Source organism: Nylanderia fulva, unplaced genomic scaffold, assembly GCF_048542155.1.
Source record: "Nylanderia fulva isolate GAGA-0341 unplaced genomic scaffold, ASM4854215v1 Scaffold169, whole genome shotgun sequence".
NCBI lineage: Eukaryota > Metazoa > Arthropoda > Insecta > Hymenoptera > Formicidae > Nylanderia > Nylanderia fulva.
In genome coordinates, this window is record NW_028189934.1 from 153,236 (window position 1) to 175,919 (window position 22,684).

The following is a 22,684-nucleotide window of genomic DNA, read 5'->3' on the forward strand; positions in this document are numbered from 1 at the left end:
TTATATTATTAAATCCTGTGATCAGCGGACCCGGGGGGGAGAAAAAAAGAAAAAGACGAAACTTTCCCTTTTAATTTTTTTTGAAAAAGTCCCCTTTTTTTTTCCCTTTTTTTCTCCGGGGAAAAATTGACCGTTTTTTTTTTTTCTTGGCTCAAATTACCGTGGCGACCGCCTTTTGGTTATTTACGTGCAAATTTTTTAAAAATTTTTATATTTTAGGGAGTTCTACCCCCCAAAAAATGGACTTTTTATGGTGCGGAAAAAGGAGATTTTAGTGGGCTTTTAAGGGCTTTTAGGGGTTTTTAAAAAAAAGGTTCTAAACAATAAAAATTAAATTTAAAAAAAGGGAAAAAAAACATTTTTTCGCGTGTTCCGTATTTGGGCTTTTTAAACCCTGCTGTAATTAAAAATTTTAAGGGCACGCTTATTTGATAAAGCTATTTGATTTTTAAAATTTGGGGAAAAATAAATAAGACCCTTTGGGGTTTTTCCTTCCACCCTAATCAAAGATTGGATTATCATTTCTTTTTAAAGGGAACGATTTATAGTTTGTTCATTTTTTTCAAACAAAAAAAAATTTTACTTTTCACTTTATAATTATTAAAAAACGTTTTTTTTGAGTGAATCTTTTTAAAAAACCCTTTTTTTTGGGTTTTCTTTGGGGAAATTTTTTTTTAAAACTCATAAAATTTTTTTATATGTGAAAAAATTTATTTTAAAAAAGGGAAAAAAAGTTGTTAAGGTCCGCGTTTAAAAAATAAAATTTTCCAAAATCTTTTTAATCTTAAAAAATTTTAAAATTGCGCTTAAAAAATAAAACCTTATTAAAATAAATTTTTTTAAAAAGTTCCCCAAAATAGTTTTTTTTAATTTCTTATAAAAAAAAAATTTAAAAACATAAATGCATTAAAACTTGGGGGGAAAAAAAAATAAAAATTACAAAATCGACAAGATCCACATCCCTCTTCTCTTCCATCTTCCTCCTCCCTTTGCTCCTAAACCTCATTATCTTCGTCTTCTTTGCGTTTAGCTTCCAATCTCTTGTTGTCTAGATATCTTCTAACCTTTCTACCATACTTCCTCAGTTCCTCTTCCTCCTCTACCAACAAAACACCATATCATCCGCGTATGCCAATGTATAAATCCTTTTTTCTCCTATATCGTACTCCTCCTCTTTTCAACTTGTCTCCTTTTTTTTCGCTCTAAGTCCGCTAATTAGGATGGTTGATATATTGGACTCATGGGCACCCCCTTTCTTACTACTCGCTTTCTCAATCCAAAAACTCTCTCGCAAACTTCTCCCCTACAACACATCTTTATATATCCTGCCTTTGTCCTCTCTCTCATTCATCATCAACCATCTCTACCCTTCTTCTCAGCTCTCAGAGTCCTTTCCTTACTCACTCCTCGTCCTCCATTGCCTCCTTAATTTCTTCCTCACCTGTCTCCGAGTGCAAATGCTGCTCTCAGATCTTATAAATAATGAGATATGCCGTTAGCCTTCACGCTTCCCTCTTTTTGTTTTCCAGTTGTCTATGATTAGATAATTCATTCACGTTTATGTGTCTATTGTTCTGCCATTCCCCTCGCTAAACCCCATCTCTGATTTTCTGGCCATAATCCTTTTTGTTCTCTCCAAATCCTTCGCTCAATCTTTCTGGGCAGTCAGTATCATCGTGTAAACCTTATACATTGATGGCATCATGGTTTACTCCCTGTAGTCCTTCACTCTCCTTTCCATCCCCTTTTTTCCTTATCGGTGTAATCACTCCCTCTATCCATCTCTTCGGGCCATCCTTCTCCTCTCCATATTCTATTACAAAAATCCGCATCCAATCCTCCACTTTCCTTCCTCCATACTTCCATACCTCATTCGGGAATCTCATCTATCCTGTCGCTTTCCTGCTTTCAGCTTCTTTATTGCCTCTCTCATTTCCTCTCTACTTATTTCCTCTCCTCCTCCTCCTCCTCCTCCCCCTGCCCTCCTCTCCTCTGTCCTGTTCCCCTCCTCTCTTCTTTCCTTTCTTACCTTCTCTCCTCTGTTCCTCCTAACAACTTCATAAAATATTCTCTCCACTTTCTCATCTCAATTTCTTCGTTTATTCCTTTCCATCTTCTTCTTTCTTCTCTCTTCTCTGATTTATTATCTCCCATACCTCCGATTCTCTTTTCACCTCTGCTGCCTTCTTTTCCCATTTCTCGTTTTCTTTTCCTTTTTCTTCCTCTCACACAATCTCTTGTATCCCCTCTTCTCTTCCTATATGCCTTCCTCCCCCTCACCTCCTTCCCTCCACCATCTCCGCAGCTCCCTCCTTACCTTTCTTTTCTCCTCTTCTGCACTCCCATCCCACCATCCTCTTTCTCCTTCTTCCTTCTTCTTTCCAGTCCTCCCTCTGTTGCTCTTAATACTTCCTTCATCCTCCTCCTCTATTCTTTCCCATTCTCCATCTTTCTCTTCCTCCCTCCACCTATTCTCTCCTATCTCCTCCACTTTTCCCTCAAAAATCCTCCGGGCCCTCCTCATTCCATACTCCTCTCCTCCCTCCTCTCGACTTTCTTCTCTTCTCTCTTCTTCTCTGCCATCCTTCTATCTCCACTTCTATTGGGTGATGATCTGAGTCCACCTTGTCTCTTATTCTTAACCTACTTACCTCTCTCTCCGCTATCCTCATTCCCAATTACGTAATCTATAACCGTGTTCCCTCTTCCTCCTGTAAAAAGTCCATTCTCCCTCCTCATCTCCCTTTGTGTTAACCGTTCATTAATGCTCCAACCGCTTTCTCCCATGAATTCCAGTAGTTTTCTTCTTCCCTCTGCATTGATTAATTTGTCTTTCGACTTTCTTTTCTTTTCCTCGTTCCTCTCCTCTTCCGCATTCTCCTTATCTCTGATTCTACCCCCCTCTTGTCCTGTCCTCGGCATTAAAATCTCCTCCTATTATCGTGTAACCTCCTCCTCTTTCTCCTCCGTCCACTTCTCCATCTCCCTGCACGCCTTCTCTATTCCTTCTCCTACGTATACTCCTATCACCCTCCATTTTATTTTTCCTTCCCTATCTTTACTCTTCCTACCACAAAGCCCTCCTTACTCAGCTCCATCATTCCTCCCTTCTCTGCAATCTCCTTTTTTATCCCCATAATCATGCCTCCTTTCGCTCTTCCTCTCTTCTTCTTTCTACTTGCTCCTTGCACTCCCCATACGTATCCTTTCGGTAGGTACCTTCTCATCTTCTTCCATCCTTCCTCTTCCATCCATGTTTCTGATAACACTATTACATCCCATTCCTCTAATCCTTTCCAAAAATCTATGTCCTTATTCCCTACTCCCGCTACGTTCCAGAAAACTACCTTCCATCCTTTTCCCCTCTTCTCCTTTTCTCTCTCTCTCTCTATCTCTACTTTAGCCCATCTTCCTTTCTCCTCTCCTCTTCCCCCATTATCATATTCTTTACATTTCCCTTCTCATCTCTCAGCACTTCCTTCTCCTCATCCCATCTCCACCATTTTTCTTTCTCCTATTTTTAACTTGCCATTACTTACCCATGTCCTTTCTCCTCTTTTCTCTTCTCTCCTTGCTATCTCTCCCAACTTTCGTCTTATCTCCCTTTCTTTCCATGTTAAATCCGTGCCTATCCTTTCTTTTCTGCCTTTCAGCCTCTTTTTCTTCTCCATCACTTCCCATTTCTGTTCTTCCTTCTCCAATTCCACCACCACCATTTCTCTCCCCATTTCTCTATCCTCCCCTATTTTCCTTATTTTCATTATCCTCGCTCTTGCCTCTATCTCCTCTAACAATTTTTCGGCTCCCTCTCTTCTTTTCCCCTCTTTGACTAATAAGCCTTTTATTACTATATTCTTTCTTTTTTCCTCTTTTTCTAATATCTCCCATTTCCTTTCTATTTCCCCTACTCTCTTCTGTAAACCATTCCCTGTGTGCTCTCTTCTTTCTCTCTCTCCCTTCCCTCCTCCTTTTCCTCCATCGTCCTCTCCAGTCCCTCTATCCTCCTCTTCATACCTTCCATGTTCTCTATCATTTCTTTCTTCTCTCTTTTCCACCTTTCCATCTGTATCTTGTAATCTCTCCTTATCTCCTCCATCTCTTCCCCTTATCCTCTCTCCCTGTTCCTTTATTTCCTCCCTGATCTCCCTCATTTCTTGCCACATATCTTGCAACAATCTTTTGATCTCTTCCTTCTCTCCATCCTCTTCACCACCTTTTTCCGGTGATCTCGTTGTCTTGTTGCTTCTCTTGAAGATCTCACCGCTCCCTTCTCCCGTTTTTTCCTCTAACTCCCTTTTTTTCCTCTCCAGTAGATCTTCTATATTCCCTAGACTTCCACTTCTTTCTTTTCCCTTTTACCTACCGATCCTATTATTCCTCCTCCCTCCGCTCCCTTGCCTCCCTCTTTCTTCCCGCTCCACATGCTTTCAGACCCTGTTAATCCAAATCCTCTCCGCTTTCCTCTCTATACTCTTCCTTTCCCCTGTCCCTCTCTTTGCCTACTTCTCGCCACTCTACGTTCTTCCTAATCCTTGCTTCTTCCTTCCTAAATTCCCTAGCTATTCCCTAGCACCTTTACTCTATTTTTCTGCACCCCGCTTACTTTCTTTATACCCTATACTCCCTGCCCACTCTCAGCTGTCACCAGCCTCCTAATTCTCTCTTTCCTACTTTCTCTGTCTAACTATCCTCTCTCACACTACTCTCTCACCCTCTCACTCTTCTCCCTCTTCCTTTTCAAACTATCCTCTCCACTATCTCTGTGCTCCAACCCCTTTAATCGCCCTCAACTCTTCACTATCACACACCACGTGTACTCTAATTCTGCACCGGAAACGGAAGTCCAAAAAAACTCTAACTGAGTATAAATAATAAAATTTATAAAAAATGTTAAATTAATATTTATGCAGTGATAGCATTATTGCACAAATAAAATTATAAATTATGCAGTAAAATTGCCGTAAACACTTTTTATTATATTGTTTTGATAAAAATTCCATTATTTTGAACTTGATTTTCATTGGATTATCTAAAACCGTGGAAATCAAATTTTTAAAACAGTGGAATTATAATTAAAAGAATTTAAAGTGATTATTATAATTTTGCTGCATAATTAATGCATTTTATTTGTGTAATTTTACTACACAGTATATTCTGCCAAAATCTTTTGCATTACTGCTCTATTTTTTACGCAAGCATCTGCCGTAATTCTTGTTGAATTATGTTGTATATAAATGCGCATTTCTGCAAAATTATTAGCAATAGATGCAGCCACAAATCTGGCGCGATTATGTTGCACTGCGACTTGCGCAAGCATCTACTGCATTTCTTGTAGTATTCTGCTATATGTAAATGCATATAACTACAAATTATTAGCAGTAAAAGCTGCCACATATCGTTTGCAATTCTGTTACACTATGACGAGCGTAAGTTTTTGTCAACAGAAAACTAGTCAAAGTTGGAAATAGAAGACGCATGATCTGTCCGAAAGTTCATGCACGACTTTTCGTACAATTTTACAGCAGAACTGCAATGGAAATGTTACCAGGGGACATTACCTGACACAAGAAATCATCACATTTACATATATATACAAAGTGTAATAGCAAAAACATATATGGAATATTCCATCAAATTCTCTAACCAATTTGAAAACGATTTTTCCTGAACGAAAAAGTCGAAACAACTAATTTTCAAATTATAAATGATTGAAAAAGTTTATCCTAAATGAAACTTTGTGGAGTTAAAATATTAAAAAAACGACACTACATTCTTCAAATAATTTTAAGTAGAATATGCTTTAATAGAATTTTAATTTAAAATTTATTACAAGATAATGATGGCAAAAATATGGAACATAAAAAAAATAGATAGTTCAAAATGAGGTGTCTTGTTAGACTGTTGGTTTTATCTATTTATAATAATTTCAATTTAAAAAAAAAATTGTGTTAAACTGTGAGAAGAGGCGACACGAACGCCTATGGATATTAAGAATTTCTCGCTTAGAAACGAAGAAATAATTTACGAGATCCAACATCATAAGATCATATTACGGCGAATACTTTTATAAATTAAATATGACAAATTGTAACACGCATAAATTTCTAATAAATTCTCGACTTGAATTAACGGACTATTAGTAAGTTTAAGAATAGGATGATTTTTTTGTAAGAATTATAAATTACGTAACACTGTTATACTGAGGAAGACCGCATGCGGTTGAAACGTTTATATGGAAGGTTTTTTTGTAATTTTAATATATTGTTTATGAAATAAATTTTAATTGGATACAACATCTTAAATATTGCTCGATAAGTTGGCCTTTTTGGATAAATTTGTTGTTTTATACAATACACGAGCGAATAGAAATTTTAATTGATATAAAAAAAATATTTACCTATAATAATATACAATATAATAATATAATATAATAATTCATTACGCCATATAATGAAAATAAACAGGATATAAATAAAAAGATCTGAGATTATCAGATTTGTAAACTAATGTAAAATTCCTAAATAAGATAATGTTTAAGAAGATACTAACACCGTCTTGTTTTACCGAAAAAATGCTCATTTTTCTGCACTCTTTTCTTTTTATTGGTTGAATGGATTAATAAGTGATTTTCCACGATTAAAGTAAATATATAAAAATAAAGTTGGAATCTATCAATTTTACGTAAAAAAGGAAAAAATTAAAAATTTTTTGTTTTTAACATACTCAATAGGTTCTAACTTTTTTATATGTAGTTCAATCGTGAAAAAGCATTAATGATTCTATAAAACCAATAAAAAGAAAAGGAAGCAACAAAAATAATCGTATTATCAATAAAACAGAAGAGCGTTAGGATTTCCTTAAGGGAAAGAATATAACATATTATATTGATAACAGTTATAATTTTTATATGAAATACGTAATAATTTTTCGACGTACCATGTCATATGTGATACTGTCATTAGCTTTGTTGAGAGCGTCAAGAATTTCTTTCCTAAGTTTATTTTGAATCTCTGGTTGCATCGCGAGTTCATATAAAGTAAAAGTCATAGCCGTAGAAGAGGTTTCAAAACCGCCGGTAAAAAAAATAGCTGCTTGCGCTACTAGATCGTCACCGTCAAAATCTAAAATTAATTCACAAGTCACTCATTAAACTTTTGCTCTCTCTCTCTCTCTCTCTCTCTCTCTCTCACGTTAACTTTGTTTTAGTCAGCTAAAACTCTGTCTCATACACACATATGAATACATTACATATATTACATACATTAGATTTCACGCGACACGTAGACATCGGCTTATGAAGACTGTGAAAGAAATAAAAGACGAAACCGCATATAAAGAGGAAATTAAAATAATGGTCAAGGAAATAGTTCAAGAAGAATTTGGATGCATTAAACAAGAACTAGAAGACTTGAGAGAAATGATGCAAGGAGGAGTGTGTGAACCAGCAGGAGGAACTCAGAAAAGTTATACTGAAGCAATTAAGGAGAAGAAAAAAGAAAATATTATAATTGTCAAACTTAAGGTACAACAGGAGAGTGAAGCAACAAAAAAACTGATAAAAGAAAAGGTAGATATCAAGAATATGGCTATGAAAATAACGAAGGAAGTAAGAGAACAGTGATTCTCGGCTGTGAGACTGGAGAAGAAATGGGAAAATTAAAGGCGACAGACAAGCCAAGTTGGGCGAGAATTTTAAAGTTACTGAGTCACCGCGGATGAAACCTAAGATAAAAATTGTCAATATTGGCGAGGAAGAAATAAAATTGAATGATGATGATTTAATAGGTACGATTAAAAAGCAGAACAAAATGGATGTGGAAAATGAAGAAATTCATATGCGGATAGTGAAGAAAATAGTTAAAGAGAAAAGAAATGATAAAAATCAATCCGAAAGAAGAGAAAAGGATGGTATCGTAATAATTGAAACAGATGAAGGGACTCATGAAGTAATGTTGAGCAAAAGGAAACTAAATGTAGGATGGAGAAAGTGTCCTGCATTCAATCACATTAACATTAAAAGATGTTTTAAATGCTGGGGTTATTATATAGAAAAAAATTGTACGTGTAATGAAACATGTCACAGATGTGCAGGAGATCATAATGTGAGTGAATGTACAGCGACAAAGAAAAGATGTATAAATTGTGTGTTTAAGATTAAAACATACAATTTGAAAATAAATGATGAACATGACGCACTTGATCCAGAATGTCCGACTTTCAAGAGAGCGATACAGGAGGAGAAGAAGAGGGCCGGCTGGGAGGAAGTTAAATAGCAACTACAGAAGGAAACGGAATTAATACTATATACAAATGCGCAAAGTTTGATCTGGCGCATCTGGACGAGATACAGCATCAGATTATGAAGAAAATGAACCCTGCGTTCGTAGCATTATCAGAAACTAGAGTGACTGCTGAAATTGAAGACTTTGAAATGAACGTACCAGGTTATAGTATGATTAGATGTGATTCTGAAAACAGAAATATAGGAGGGGTTATTTTATATATAAGGGATGATATTAAATATGAGATAGTATTAATAAAAATGTTAAAAGCGAATTGTTGGTGTGCTGCGATTGAAGTAAAAGATAAATTGTATAAGGGAGTGATAATAGTAATATATCATTCACCGAGTTCATCGCATGGTGATTTCGTGAGATTTCTGGAGGATATAATAGAAGAATTAATACGAGAAGAATGTATAGTAATAGGAGATTTTAACATAGATATTATGTTGGATTCATCTTATACAAGAAAGTTGCAAACGACAATGTTGAACTTGGGCATAAAACAATATGTAAATAAACCGAGAATGACGAAAGATAGTAGAACAGTTATAGATTTAATTTATGGTAATAATAAAATAGAAGTGCAAGTATGTCATAAACCTAAAATAACGGACCATGCGTGGTTAAAAGTTGATCTTAGTGCGAATAAAATTAGTAATAAATACAGAGAATTTAGTGCTAGGAATTTTAAAGAGTTTAATGTAGATGAATTTATTAATTTATAGTGGAAAATAAATTAGAAAAAAGCAAGGATATGTGTGAATGTCAGTGCAAGAGCAAAAAAACGTGACATAGTAAAATCTATAGGTAGAGATAAGTTAGAAAGTCCAGGTAAAAGAATTATTTTTGTTATTGAAAGCGAGGGAATAATGGAAAATTTTGAGATGGTTAGAATAAAGCAGTTAAAAAAAATTGTTAGTGGGGGAACCGCCGGCAGGGTATATAAGCCGGCTCGACGGATGAGCCGGCACCAGTCCTGCTCCAGACCTCCTAGCCAGGCAACGGGCTTCTCGTTGTTACGCCGGGTTTCCCGGTTTCTGGCCTCCTACCTTTAGTATCGGGCAACGGGTTTCTCGTTGTTACGCCGGGTTTCCCGGTTTCCGGTCTCTTCCTGTTACACGCCGGGCAACGGGTTTCTCGTTGTTACGCCGGGTTTCCCGGTTTCCGGTCTCTTCCTGTTACACGCCGGGCAACGGGTTTCTCGTTGTTACGCCGGGTTTCCCGGTTTCCGGTCTCTTCCTGTTACACGCCGGGCAACGGGTTTCTCGTTGTTACGCCGGGTTTCCCGGTTTCCGGTCTCTTCCTGCTATACACCGGGTGACGGGTTTCTCGTCATTACGCCGGGTTTCCCGGTTTCCGGTTTCTTCCTGCCATAGGCTATACGCCTCCGTACACCGTATCTCTAAGTTATACCGGGTAATTTGTAAATCTTTTCCGGACACCGCTACAGGCTATACGCCTCCTTATTTTGTTTATACCGAGTAGTCAATAAGTTTCTCTATTTAGGGCTTTATGCCAACAAACATTTCGTTTATACCGAGTAGTCAATAAGTTTCTCTATTTAGGGCTTTATGCCAACAAACATTTTGTTTATACCGAGTAGTCAATAAGTTTCTCTATTTAGGGCTTTATGCCAACAAACATTTCGTTTATACCGAGTAGTCAATAAGTTTCTCTATTTAGGGCTTTATGCCAACAAACATTTCGTTTATACCGAGTAGTCAATAAGTTTCTCTATTTAGGCTTCATGCCAACAATCATTTTGTTTACTTGTTTCTTTTTGAATAAACCAAAGTATTGTTAATAAGGGATAAGCGAGTCTGAATCTCCCCCTTCCTCCCGAATCCTGGAACCGGCGAGCCGATCCGCGGCGTCGGGAAAGGTGAACCGTTACAACTACTAAAAAAGAAAAGTACGGAAGAGGGAATAACTATTGATATATTTAAAGCAGTATTGTATGTAATAAAGGAGGAATTTATTAATATAATAAATAACTCTTTAAGACAAGGTTGCTGTCCAAAAGGTTGAAAAACGTCTACGATAATCGATAACCGATAAACGATAACCGATTCCAAAAATAGAAAAAACCAGAAAAGCAAGTAAATTTAGGCCTATTAATATGTTACCAGTATTTGAGAAAGTGTTAGAATTAGTAGTTAAAAAGCAAATTGAGACGTATTCGGAAGATAATTATATTATAACAGAGCATCAGTCAGGTTTTAGAAAACAGTATTCCTGTGAAACAGCGATTCAAACAGTCATTGACGAATGGAAATTAGTTAGCGAGGCAAAAATGGTGGGAGTAATTTTCATGGATCTCAAGCGAGCATTTGAAACGATAGATAGAGAAAGATTATTAGAGAAATTATATCAATATGGAATTAGAGGAACAGTTTTAGAATAATTAAGATAATATTTAAAGAATAGAACACAGCAGGTACGATTTAATAATGAATGGTCCACATTAATTGCCACAGAATATGGAGTACCACAGGGATCTGTACTAGGACCTTTCTTATTTATAATATATATAAATAATATAATTAAATTCTGTCCGGAGGAATGTAATATAAAAATGTTTGCAGACGATACGTTAGTGTAGGTAAGTGGAGAAAGTAGTGCGGAATTAGAAAGCAAAATGAATATGGCATTTGTTGCAGTGAAAAGATGGATGAATACAAATAAGCTAAAAATGAACGCAGGGAAAACAAAATATATGATAGTTTTAAGTATAAGAAAAGAACTGAGAGGTAACATTACATTGGAATGTTTGGACGAAACAGAGATAGAGCGTGTGGAAAGAATGAAATATCTAGGCATAATTATTGATGATAGATTAAGATTTAAGGACCACTGTGATTACATGCTAAAGAAAATAGGGAAAAAAGTGAGTTTTTTAAATAGAATAGGTAACTACATATCGGCATACACTAGATGCATTATATATAAATCAATCAGAGCGCCTTACGTTGAGTATTATGCGACGCTGTTAATTGATATGGGAGAAACACAGCTGAATGAGTTGCAAAAAGCGCAAAACCGGGCTATGAGGGTTATATTGCAATGTGATAGATATACCAAAGTACAGCGTATGCTGCAAGCGCTACAGTTTATGTCCATAAGACAGAAGCTATAATGTGTGTATATTTATTTTTAAGATTTTGAAGAATATGTTACCAGGTCAATTAAGAAATAAATTAACAATAATAGGAAATGACAGTGAAAGTCAGACGCGATAAGCAGGGAACATTGTAATGCAATTTTGCAGAACAACGAATGCATAGAAGAGTATGTTTTATGAAGGAGTGAAAATGTTTAATACCTTACCAGCTGAAATGAGATAAATTGATGAGTTTGAAGCGTTTAAGCGAGCGTTAAAGGAGTTTATTGTAATTAATGTTAATTTAATTTGTATTTTACAAATAGCTGAGAAAGCTAATAAAGATCAATCAATCAATCAATCAATCAATCTCTCTCTCTCTTCCTCTCTTAAGCAAAAAATATTTTTTGCTTACTGAATCCTTCGATATTCTGATCACTGTTTTTCAGTTCGATAAGAATATCTATAAGATCATTTTTCTTCACACCAGACTCCAAGCGTTGATTTATTGTCTCCCAGAAGACTTTACGTAGGAATCTACTGGATTCTCTGCCGAACGTCTTTATACCAGCCAAACGAACTATATGTGGAAAGAAGAACATCGCCAATATCTCAAAACCGCGGACGTAGCTGCACTCGAAGATCATTTTACCATACTTTCGGAATTCGGCGTTCGGATTATTCAACGAATTTACATTGAGTCCGTATGCAGTGCAACCGATCATGTCCGTAGCGAATTTAGCGGTTAAGTCTTTCACGTCTATCTCCTTTTTTGCATCTGTCAACACAGTAATGCTAGATTTGAGATATAAGTATACACTTTGTGTATGAGTAATATCCCTGATAAAAAAATCAATAAAAAAATAGAAAACAATTGCGTCGTTTTTAATCGTAATCGTTTATAATTATGATTAATAACAATTGATTACGATACATTTTCAATCATGTTTATCAATCAATTCCAACAAAACGATAAAAAGCAATATATTATATATGAATATTATCGTATATACATATATATATATATATATATATATATATATATAGATAAAGAATTTTATTGACTATAAGAATTTTATCGTATTCTAACAACTGAATCCGATTAATAACAAAATATGAAAGAAAACGATAAGAAACAATAACATTTCTTTCGAAATATGAAAAATAAAACAATATGTTATGATAGGAAACGATAAAACTTTTTACAAATCCTATCGGTTCCTAATGTTTTCTATCGATTTTTTTATCATAGATATGTAAGCATCAATTCGTAGAGAATGAATTGCCAATTGCTGATACCTTTGATACATGCATCAAGCTCGGCTCGGTATTCAAGGCAGTGCTCATTCCAGTAAGTATTGTATATATATAGTTCAATGGATGTACGTATGAGATCGGTAAGCTCCTTTCCATTACGACTTAACTTGATGCACATCTCAAATTTGATATCAGCGGTCAATCACATTCTGTGTGTGTGAATTGATTTTAATATATATTACTTATATGTATATATATAAAGTATACTTATACGACGAAAAAGTCAATTTGGATATTCTTTCGAATGTGATCCATCAAATGAGCATCGTAAGAACTTAAAGCGTGATAAAAAACAAATATAAAATAATATTTTGCCACGGCAAGTTTGGTATTAATTTTTTTCATGTGTATTGAAATTTTATAAATTATCAAACACATACATTTACATAAGAATAACTCATTTAAATGTTGTCATGGTCTTTATTCTGACTAGTCTTCAAAAGATTTTAAGTATTGCTCATCTTTTTTAGGAAAAAAAAAACAAAACTTTATTTATATTTGAAATGAAGCAAATTATTTTCACTAAATCAGTTACACGTATTACATTTACAGTAAACATCGATCATCTATACTAATTTCTGCTGGTTACTTCACACGATGAACATGAACATAAGTAATAATGGCTACTGTACAACCAAATGCAGATCCCTTGGAAGCTACTTAGAATTTAGGTAAGCTTCTATACAATGCGACTACCGATTAAAAAACATGTATTAATTGGGCACAAAGTGTTAAATTATTTTCTATAAATTATACACATCCTACAAACGGAAAAGAATGTATGAAAGTGCCATCTACTCGAGGATGCAGCAATTCAAATACATCAATCAATCTTCGATATTGATGTAGAAAACCGATCAAATCGATCGATCATTAGCCTAAAAAACATAGTTTAAGTTCCAAAAATGATTAATGGAGAATATAATTTTGGCTATGTACTTATTCTTATATATAAATTGAATAACACTAATACAATCAACGAAATAAGAGTGGATCGAGACATAAAGATTTTACAAGAAACATTACCAGATATATTTTCCTACTGCAGTTAGTACTCCTCCACTTTTGGAAAATATAACTTAAAACTAAAATTTGGTTTGGTTTAAGTTATATCAGTGAAAAATAAAATTGTTCATAGGGGAGCGGAATTTACCAAATTAGACAGCACTTATCATAGGTTTTTAATTTAAACTTTTGCATAGAAAGTTGTAAATCCATATGAAACCTCGCTTCGTGTGGAAAAATATAAATCCATGTGGAAGCTCACTTTGCGTTAAAAGTGTGTGCATGGAGCACCGTGTGTTGCACCCTCCCTGTAGGGAGGGGGGGGTTTCACTGCCAAAAAACCAGACACATAGGTTTGAGTTGAACCTTTGCATGGAAATTTGTAAACGTGTTGCTTTCACTTGGACACAGTTTAAATGGACACAGTGCAAATAAACACAGTGCAAATAGACATGAAATTTTCTACACGGTTTAATAGGACACAGTGCAAATTGACACAAAATTTGCTACACAAAGTATTAGACTGTTAAAATATATACAATTAATTTGTATACCATTAATTTACACGCCATTCATGTGTACACCAAAAGTTGTACACCGAAAGTTATACACGGAAAGTTCTACACGGAAAGTTGTACACGAAAAGTTCTACACGGAAAATTAAGAAAAAGATATATATTTGCACACATGATACTATTGTCTACAAACCGATTGCCTACAAGCTTTATTGCGCACAAATAAGAAATTAAGAGACAACATACGTTTGCACACAAACTATTGCACAAGCTGCATTGCATATATGATATCGTACTATTGAATCAACAATTGCTTTTTTTAAAATAATTCTTTAGAATGGAATGTTGCAAACGCGTGGAATGTTGTGTGGAACCTCGCCTTCGCGTGGAAAAATGTATGTGTGGACACAGAGGGTTCCGCCCCCTGCGGGGGGCTCCACTATCTAAAAACTAGACAAATAGGTGTAGGTTGAACCTCGATTCGTGTAGAAAGTTGCAAACCCATGTGGAACTTCGCCTACATGTGGAAAAGGTTGGCAATCAATTTGTAGGCAATTGGGGCCCTCCCCTTTTCGTGTAAAACTTTCCGTGTACAACTTTCGGTATACAACTTTTGGTGTACAACTGAACGGTGTACAAATAAACGGTCTATATAAATTAACAGTCAACAAATTAATAGTGTATATCTGAACAGTGCCTAATATTCTGTGTAGAAAATTTTGTGTCTATTTGCACTGTGTCCAACTGAACCGTGCAGAAATTTTTGTGTCCATTTGAACTGCGTCCAAATGAACTACTCCCGTTGTAAACTTATGTGAAATTACTAAAATTTAAAATTTGATTTGGGGTTAAATTATAATTTGCGATAGTGTACGAGCATGCAAACCACTCCACCCATATCCCAGAAATGAATTATAGGTGTACAAATAAGTTTGTATTACATGTGCATGCAAAGTGGCACTTTCCGTAAGCGATTTCTGTACGCAAAATAACAATTTGTCAACATCTACCTACAAAATATTCCACACATTTTGGGGTGAAATGGTAGACCAGTGGGTTAAGTCGTAAGACAGTATTCCTAAGGTCCCAGGTTCGAATCCAATTTGAATCAATCACCCCACATGCCTGCCAGGAAAAAGGTGAAGAAGGAGGAGATGGAGAAGTGAGGAAAAAGAGGGAGGCAGGTTCGGCTGGAAGGAGAAGGAGAAAATGGAAAAAAGGAAGGAGAGGAATTGGAGACAAGGAGTAAAGAGATGGAAGAAGGAAGAAAAGGGAGAGAAGGTGTGAATGGAATAAAAGGGACTGTAGAGGTTTGGGAATGCTCCTATCAGAAAAAAGCGCCAGAGGGAATTGATATGAAATTGTAATGAGCGATTAGAGGAGGATTGTAAAGGTTCGGAAACGCTCTTATCAGAAAAAAGCACCGCATATGTAACATATTGTAACGAGAAAAGAAGGATGTAAGGGGTTTGGCGGTCCCTTGAAAACGCCCCGGCAACCTCTAGGGGAGTCCGGAATAAACTTGAATTGAATTGAATTGAATATTAAATATTTTATAATTTATTATGTTACTGTTACTTTTTTCACTTTTAATGAACAGAGAAATTGAAATTTATTTATTGCAATTTGTCTTGTGAAATTCTTTATGTCTCGACATTATATAATATGTATATATATTTGATAAATTTTATCGAACATACCGTCCACCCTCAAAGATTTTAGATGCATGTCTAAATTCTCAGCGCATTCAAGCATCAACTCGAACATTTTCTTCAACTTGCCAGACGTAAAGATCGGGGTCAACTTTGTTCGTAACATCTTCCAGGCTGGATTTTTTAGGAAGAAGAGATTAGCATAACCCAAACGATCATTCGGATCAGGAGAACCGTGTCGATCAGCAAAGTAATTAAAGTCCTTTACTAAGATATTTTTGATGATTTCTCGATCGCGAATCAAGAGAAAGGGTTTGTCTAAAACGTAGAAGCCGATGTAAGGTAGTCCCTTTGCCTGATCATAGAAATTCTTCATGAGATAGCCAGGAGATTTCTTTAACAACGCGCATTCAGTGAAATTGCCTAAGAACGGCATCGGCGAATTTATTTGTAAAACGCCCCGTCTCTTCCAGTAGTTGAATTTGCGAGTCATGTAAAAATAGGCGGCTACGATGAGAGCCGTTAAAGCTATCATGCCGTCTAAGTCCCAGTAGGGCGTAATAAATGCCATTTTGACAGCTCGTGTTTATAAACAAATTTATCCTCTTTATCTACAAAATAGAAGATGAATCGATCAAATTCATCGGTTTGCAGACTGAAAGAATTTTTAATAATATAATATAATAATATAATAATTTATTAAAAATATATAAATAACATATAAATAATATATACAGGGTGTTTCAAAAGTATGAGTACTCCTGAATATCTCGTGAGGATGACGTTTTTAAAAAAAAGTTAAGAGGTAAAACCACTCTAGAGGCAGAAAAAAGACCTAAATTTGACTATTTATTTTGGGAGTATGACAAACGGAATAAAATTTTTTTTCAGAGGGAGCTTTTTTTTGTAAACAATTTAATGCTCATTTTTAGAGCAAAAAAATCAATTTATTTCTTAAAAAGTGCACCACTTCCACAAAAATTAATTAAAAAAAAACGCTACGTACTTCCAAAGCCAATTGTATATAGATTATACATTTTTTTAATTTTTTGTTCCAGGACTCATACATGCCGAGAAATCCGTCCTCCCGTTCAAAAAAGCTATTTTCGACGACGGGCTCTGTTGCCGCCATTTTGTATAAAAATGACAATAAAAAAAAATTGTTTTTCATACTTCAATATGTGTTAAATAAACCCTCTGAAAAGAAATTCTATTCCGTTTGTCATACTCCCAAAATAAATGGTCAAATTTAGGTCTTTTTTTCTGCCTCTAGAGTGGTTTTACCCCTTAAATATACAAGTTTTAGGATTTGAACGTGCGCACACGATGATGCTCTTGAACTTGACCTTGAGATCAAATCAAGGTCAACTTGATTTTTTTAAATGGGACTATCTATTTTTGATATCAGAAATAGAAAGAGCGGAAAATTTCACGTTCAAACATATGTTGTGATGAAGGATCAGGATGACCTTCGGAGGTCATTTTAAGGTCGAAATAATTTTTCCACGATTACGCGAAACAATTGGAGGAGATTTCTAAAAAAATAACAAAATTCCGAAAATAGGAAACTTCGTATCTAATAATCGACGCACACCCAAATCATAATGTGGTACAACTCCATCTAGTTGGTACTATATTTGATTGAAGTTATCCTCTCCAATCCATCTGACAGCTGGGATAATTTTATGAGTCAGTATGTCTTCGTATTTAGCTGCAGTTAAATTATCATTGATAAAAAAAGGACCGATTAAAATATCATTTAGTACTTTTGCCCAGACATTCAATTTTTGAGGGTATTGTATTTAAGCTTCCAACATCTAATTTAGATTACCGTTTAATTGGTAATGTCAATATAATTACAGATTCTAGTCTGATGTTATTTCAAATTGGATGTTGGAAGCTTGAACGCAATACCTTCAAAGATTGAATGTCTCTACGGGAGTATTAAATGATACTTTGATCTCATGGTAAAATGTATTACTTAAAATCAGTTAAAAAATAATTGACTAAAGAATGATAATGACGGATTCTCTCTTTTAACTTGATGCTTCTGAATTACAGCTGATCTTTTTAAATTTATCGTTTGTCACTATCCGAATAAAAATTTTCCTCTGAAAAACTATACAAAAAATTCTTTAATTATTTTTAAAGGACAATGTTAAAAAATCCCGATTTTTGACCCTCGGAGAAATGGATAAAATCTATTCCATACATTTTTCACACATAAATATAAACCAAAAAATTTTCCACACATAAATATAAATATAAACTACACATAAATATAAACCTAAGACCGCAGAGAACTTTGAGGAAATTTTCTGGCAAGCTGTTTGACTTGCTAAGTAAAATGTTAAAACGAGACCACTTTTCAGTTTCTAACGTTGATTCAAATGCAATGAACTAATTATCTTTTCACAGCTTAAAAGCCTAAAATAATCTGTAATAATAAATGGAAGGCATTTGAAGGTTCGTGCGTGCGTGCGTGTATGCGTGCGTGCGCGTGCACGTGCCTTCTGCATACTTTTTCTGCAAGTAGGATATCCAATAGTATAAGTAATATCACACACATATTGCCATGTTATCAATAATGTCCAAAGATCACACGTCAAAGATCGTTAATGTCGCTTCAGGAGGATTCCTTTAGTTTTTGACCATTTCATCCCAATCACATCACCCATATGGGGAATATGATAAGCTTTAAAGCTCAGAACTGAATCTTCAAACACCTTCTATTCATTATAAGATTATTTTAGGCTTTTAACACCTTATTTATCAAGTCAAACAGCTTGCCAAAAGTTTTCCGCAGAGTTCTTCACGGTCTTAAGTGTATTTTTGATTTGTATTTATGTGTGGAAAACATGGAATAGGTTTTATCCATTTCCCCGAAGAACAAAAAATCAGGATTTTTTAACATTGTCCTTTGTTTTAAATATTTATTCCCTCCTTTACTCATAAGTTATAAGATGGCACATCTTCGAGACGGAGAGAGAATAGCCTTGCTCATGATGCGCGAATGGGGTCATCGTCAGAGGTCCTATAATGAAATTAGGCAACTTTTTAACAAAACTTTTCGTAATAAAGGCGTACCCCTGTGAAAGACTACTATAATGAGGACGATCAGGCGTTATGAAGAAACGGGTAACAAAAAATCGTGTGAAATTAGAACGACTAAAATCCGCAATGACCGAAGAAATGCAATTGGATATTGCACAATCGTTTATTGAAAATCCTCATAAAAGTCTTCGTAATATAAGTCAGCAACATGATATAGGCGTAATGTTTGTGCAAAGAATTACGAAACAAATAAAATTTTATCCGCATAAAATTCATCTTATACAAGAGATGAGTAAAGATGATTTTGATCGTCGGGTTGAATTTTGCGAAATTATGATGGAATGAATAAATGCTGATCCCAATTTTGTTTTCAACATTGTGTATTCAGACGGCGCTACATTCCAGTTAAACGGTAATATCAATAGCCATAATTACAGATTCTGGTCTGATGTTAATCTATGTTAAGTGAATGTTGGAATCTCGAACACAATACCCTCAAAAATTGAATGTTTGGGCGGGAGTACTAAATGATACTTTGATCGGTCCTTTTTTATCGATGATAATTTAACTGCAACCAAATACAAAGACATGCTGACCCATAAAATTATCCTAGCTGTCAGACGGATTGTAGGGAATAACTTCAATCAAATATGATACCAACAAGATGGAGCTGGACCACATTATGGTTTGGGTGTGCGTCAGTTATTAGATACAAAGTTTCCTAATCGATGGATTGGCAAAAGAGGGGAAATCGTATGACTAGTAAAAAACCACTCCTCAATGTTTAAAGTCGACCAGACTGGCAATAATTTATTATAAATAATTATTTGAAATACAACAACAACGTTTCGGCTGTCATTGCAGCCCTTTTCAAGTACATCTATAAAAAGTTCAATCAAAATAATTATAATTTAATACACTTATTCGCAACAATTAATTATACATTTAAATACAAAAATGTGTTACATACCAAATTTAAAACAGTAAATCAACTTCTATGCAAACTACCGACAATGTTAACGCTTGTTTTGATGAACAATGTAAGACTGACAGAAGTAAGCACATATTAAATAGATGTTAACTGTTCACAAGAATCTTAGTCACTAAGCGTTAAGAAGATAGAGACGAAACTAAATGTGTCTTTCGTAATTTAAATCGTCATAATAAAGTCAAATAAATAAAAATAAATAAATAGGTGGATATAAAAATAAAAATAAAATTAAAAGTAAAAATAAATATAAAACGACTTAAATAACGTCAAGAACACGATCATAAATCCCACTGAAATTCTCCGTATCTTTCTGTAAATTAATACTTTTTCCTTGTTTTTTTATGTAAAACATTTCTGCAATTTCTCTTTTTCTTGTCTGTTTTTCCTCATGCAGAATCACCGGAGAATCCCAACGGAACTCATGATCGTTGCAAGTCCGATGTAAACTAATGACAGAATGCAATGTCTTGTCTTTTTTTATGTTATTTCTATGTTCTTTAATGCGCGTTTCTAAATGTCTCTTTGTCTGTCCTATATAAGCCGAATCGCAATTCGCACAATCAATTTTATAAACAACATCAGTTCTTTTTAAGTTTTCGATCCCATCTTTACCTCTTTTTATCAACGTGTCCAATTTTTTTGGGACAGTATACAAAGCATCAATTCCACTTTTATTGATGCAACGCGTAATATTCTCGCTAAGATCTTTAATGTAAGGTAACACAATGCAATTTCGCGTATCAAATTTATTTCAATTGGGCGAGTATGACTAGATTTAATACCACTTAACTATTACTTATGGGGTCATCTGAAGAGCAAAATTTACAGTACGTCACCGAGAAATTTATAAGAACTTTGCTAGAGAATCCTTCAAGAAGCTGCCCTCATCAATCCAGATTCCATCAGAAATGCAGTATCTGCCTTCTATGATAGAATAGCCCATTGTCAGACTGTCAATGGTGCATATTTTGAGCATTTATTATGAAGGAATACTGTATGTTATGCTGGTGTTTGGCTGGATCAAAGATCGATCTTGGCTTAACCGACTAGATCAAAAACCGATCTTGTCTTAACCGGCTGGATTACAAAGATCGATCCTCTGTTGTACATACAAAAACACACCCGATGCACAAAATCTGACCAGTAACCTCTCCGTGGTGTGCATTGGATAATACTAATGCTGACGGTACTGTACCTTTTAAGTCTTGTAACTTGTAAAGTACTTGATAAAAAATACTTAATTATTGTAGTGTTTTGGAAAACTCTTGAGATAAGCTATAAGAAAATCTATTAAAAATTAGGAGATTTCATTAAAAAATTTCAAGTTGACCTTCAAAATAATCTCTAAATTTGACCCCAAAGTCAAAGTCAAGATCACCGTCGAGAGTATCTTATTTTAAACTTTACAACTTTTGCAGGAAACATTTTTCTCTTAAATGATTTATTTTCAAAATATTTGATCGTTCCGGAACTTTGGAGACACTCTTATAATTTGACTTCTATCCTTTACATTTGATCCCCGTGTAAAGGTCAAATTATCTCACCACCAGATATCCTTTTTGTACGCTAAAACACTTATACAATTATTTTTATTTTTTTAGAAACCCACTTCAATTGCTTCGCGTAATCGTGGGAAAATTATTTCGATCTTAAGATGACCCCCGAAGGTCATCCTGATCCTTTATTAAGACCACATGTTTGAACGTAAAATTTTCCGCTCTTTCCATTTCTGATATCAAAAATAGATAGTCCCATTTAAAAAAATCAAGTTGACCTTGATTTGACCTTTTAATTTGACCTGAAGGTCAAGTTCAAAAGCACCATGCACACGTTCAAATCCTAAAATTTGTGTATTTAACTTTTTTTTCAAAATGTCATCCTCACGAGATATCCAGGAGTACCCATACTTTTAGAACACCCCGTATATATATAATATATAATAATATAATAATGTATTAATAGATATTTTCTTACAAACTTTTACTCAAAAGTTTGAAATAATATTATCAAAACTGCTATAGTATAATAAAAACAGTTTATATTAGTAATGGGCCATAGCAATAAATGTTTACGAATAAAAATTATATATATTTATTTGTGTGTGTATATGTATATATATATATATATATTTCATATATATATATATATATATATATATATATATATGAAAAAGGTTCAGTGTAAATTTACATGTCTAAGTGAACTGTGTGGTTCCTATTTTTACTTTTCAAGACTGTTATATTTGCTAAATTACAACTGACAGTTACTTGATTACTTCGTTATTTTAATATGTAATTTAATTCAACAGCCTGAAGAGGACCTAATTGATGGTCGAAACGTCGTTTCTTTTTTAATAAAAGAATTCTAACTTTGCCGGTGTTGGTCAATCAATTCTTGCCCAATTTGGTTTTTAAAAATTCAACTGGCGATCAGATCACGTTTTCCGTTAATTAATAATAATGTCGTCTATAAAATTAATTGTAAACTACTGTGAAGTTTCTTATGTTGGGCAAACCAAAAGAAAATTACGTACTAAATTAAAGAAGCATATGAATAACATAAAATTTGATTTTTCCAAGCATTCAGTGGTCTCTGAACATATTGTAAATAAAAAACATGCTTTTAATTGGGATAACGTTAAAATACTTGATATGGAATCGAACTACCATAAAAGACTTATCTCGGAGATGATACACATAAAGGAACAAAAGCATGGTATAAATAATAATACAGACACCGAATTGCTTGACAACGCTTATTTTGAC

At 34.4% G+C, this 22,684-nt stretch overlaps 1 protein-coding gene across 1 annotated transcript; it reads right to left on the bottom strand.

Annotated features, from left to right (window-relative positions):
- Positions 1-1,400: 1,400 nt before the first annotated feature.
- Positions 1,401-16,494, bottom strand: LOC114928089 (cytochrome P450 6k1-like). Its single transcript, XM_085481063.1, has 4 exons — positions 15,923-16,494; positions 11,801-12,163; positions 6,937-7,121; positions 1,401-1,460 (listed from the first exon to the last, which is right to left on the bottom strand). Exons 1-4 carry the CDS (start codon positions 16,443-16,445, stop codon positions 1,401-1,403), a joined length of 1,131 nt encoding a protein of 376 aa, XP_085337189.1. The 5' UTR covers positions 16,446-16,494.
- Between the last annotated feature and the right edge of the window lie 6,190 nt (positions 16,495-22,684).

Bases quoted from the DNA above. Each gene is read 5' to 3' on its own strand.
- LOC114928089 (XM_085481063.1), bottom strand. From the start codon at position 16,445: ATGGCATTTATTACGCCCTACTGGGACTTAGACGGCATGATAGCTTTA. The intron at 12,164-15,922 runs GTATGTTCGATA...CTGTGTTGACAG, and splicing joins AAAATCTTTGAGGGTGGACG to ATGCAAAAAAGGAGATAGAC. The intron at 7,122-11,800 runs GTAAGCAAAAAA...AATTAATTTTAG, and splicing joins TCAGAATATCGAAGGATTCA to ATTTTGACGGTGACGATCTA.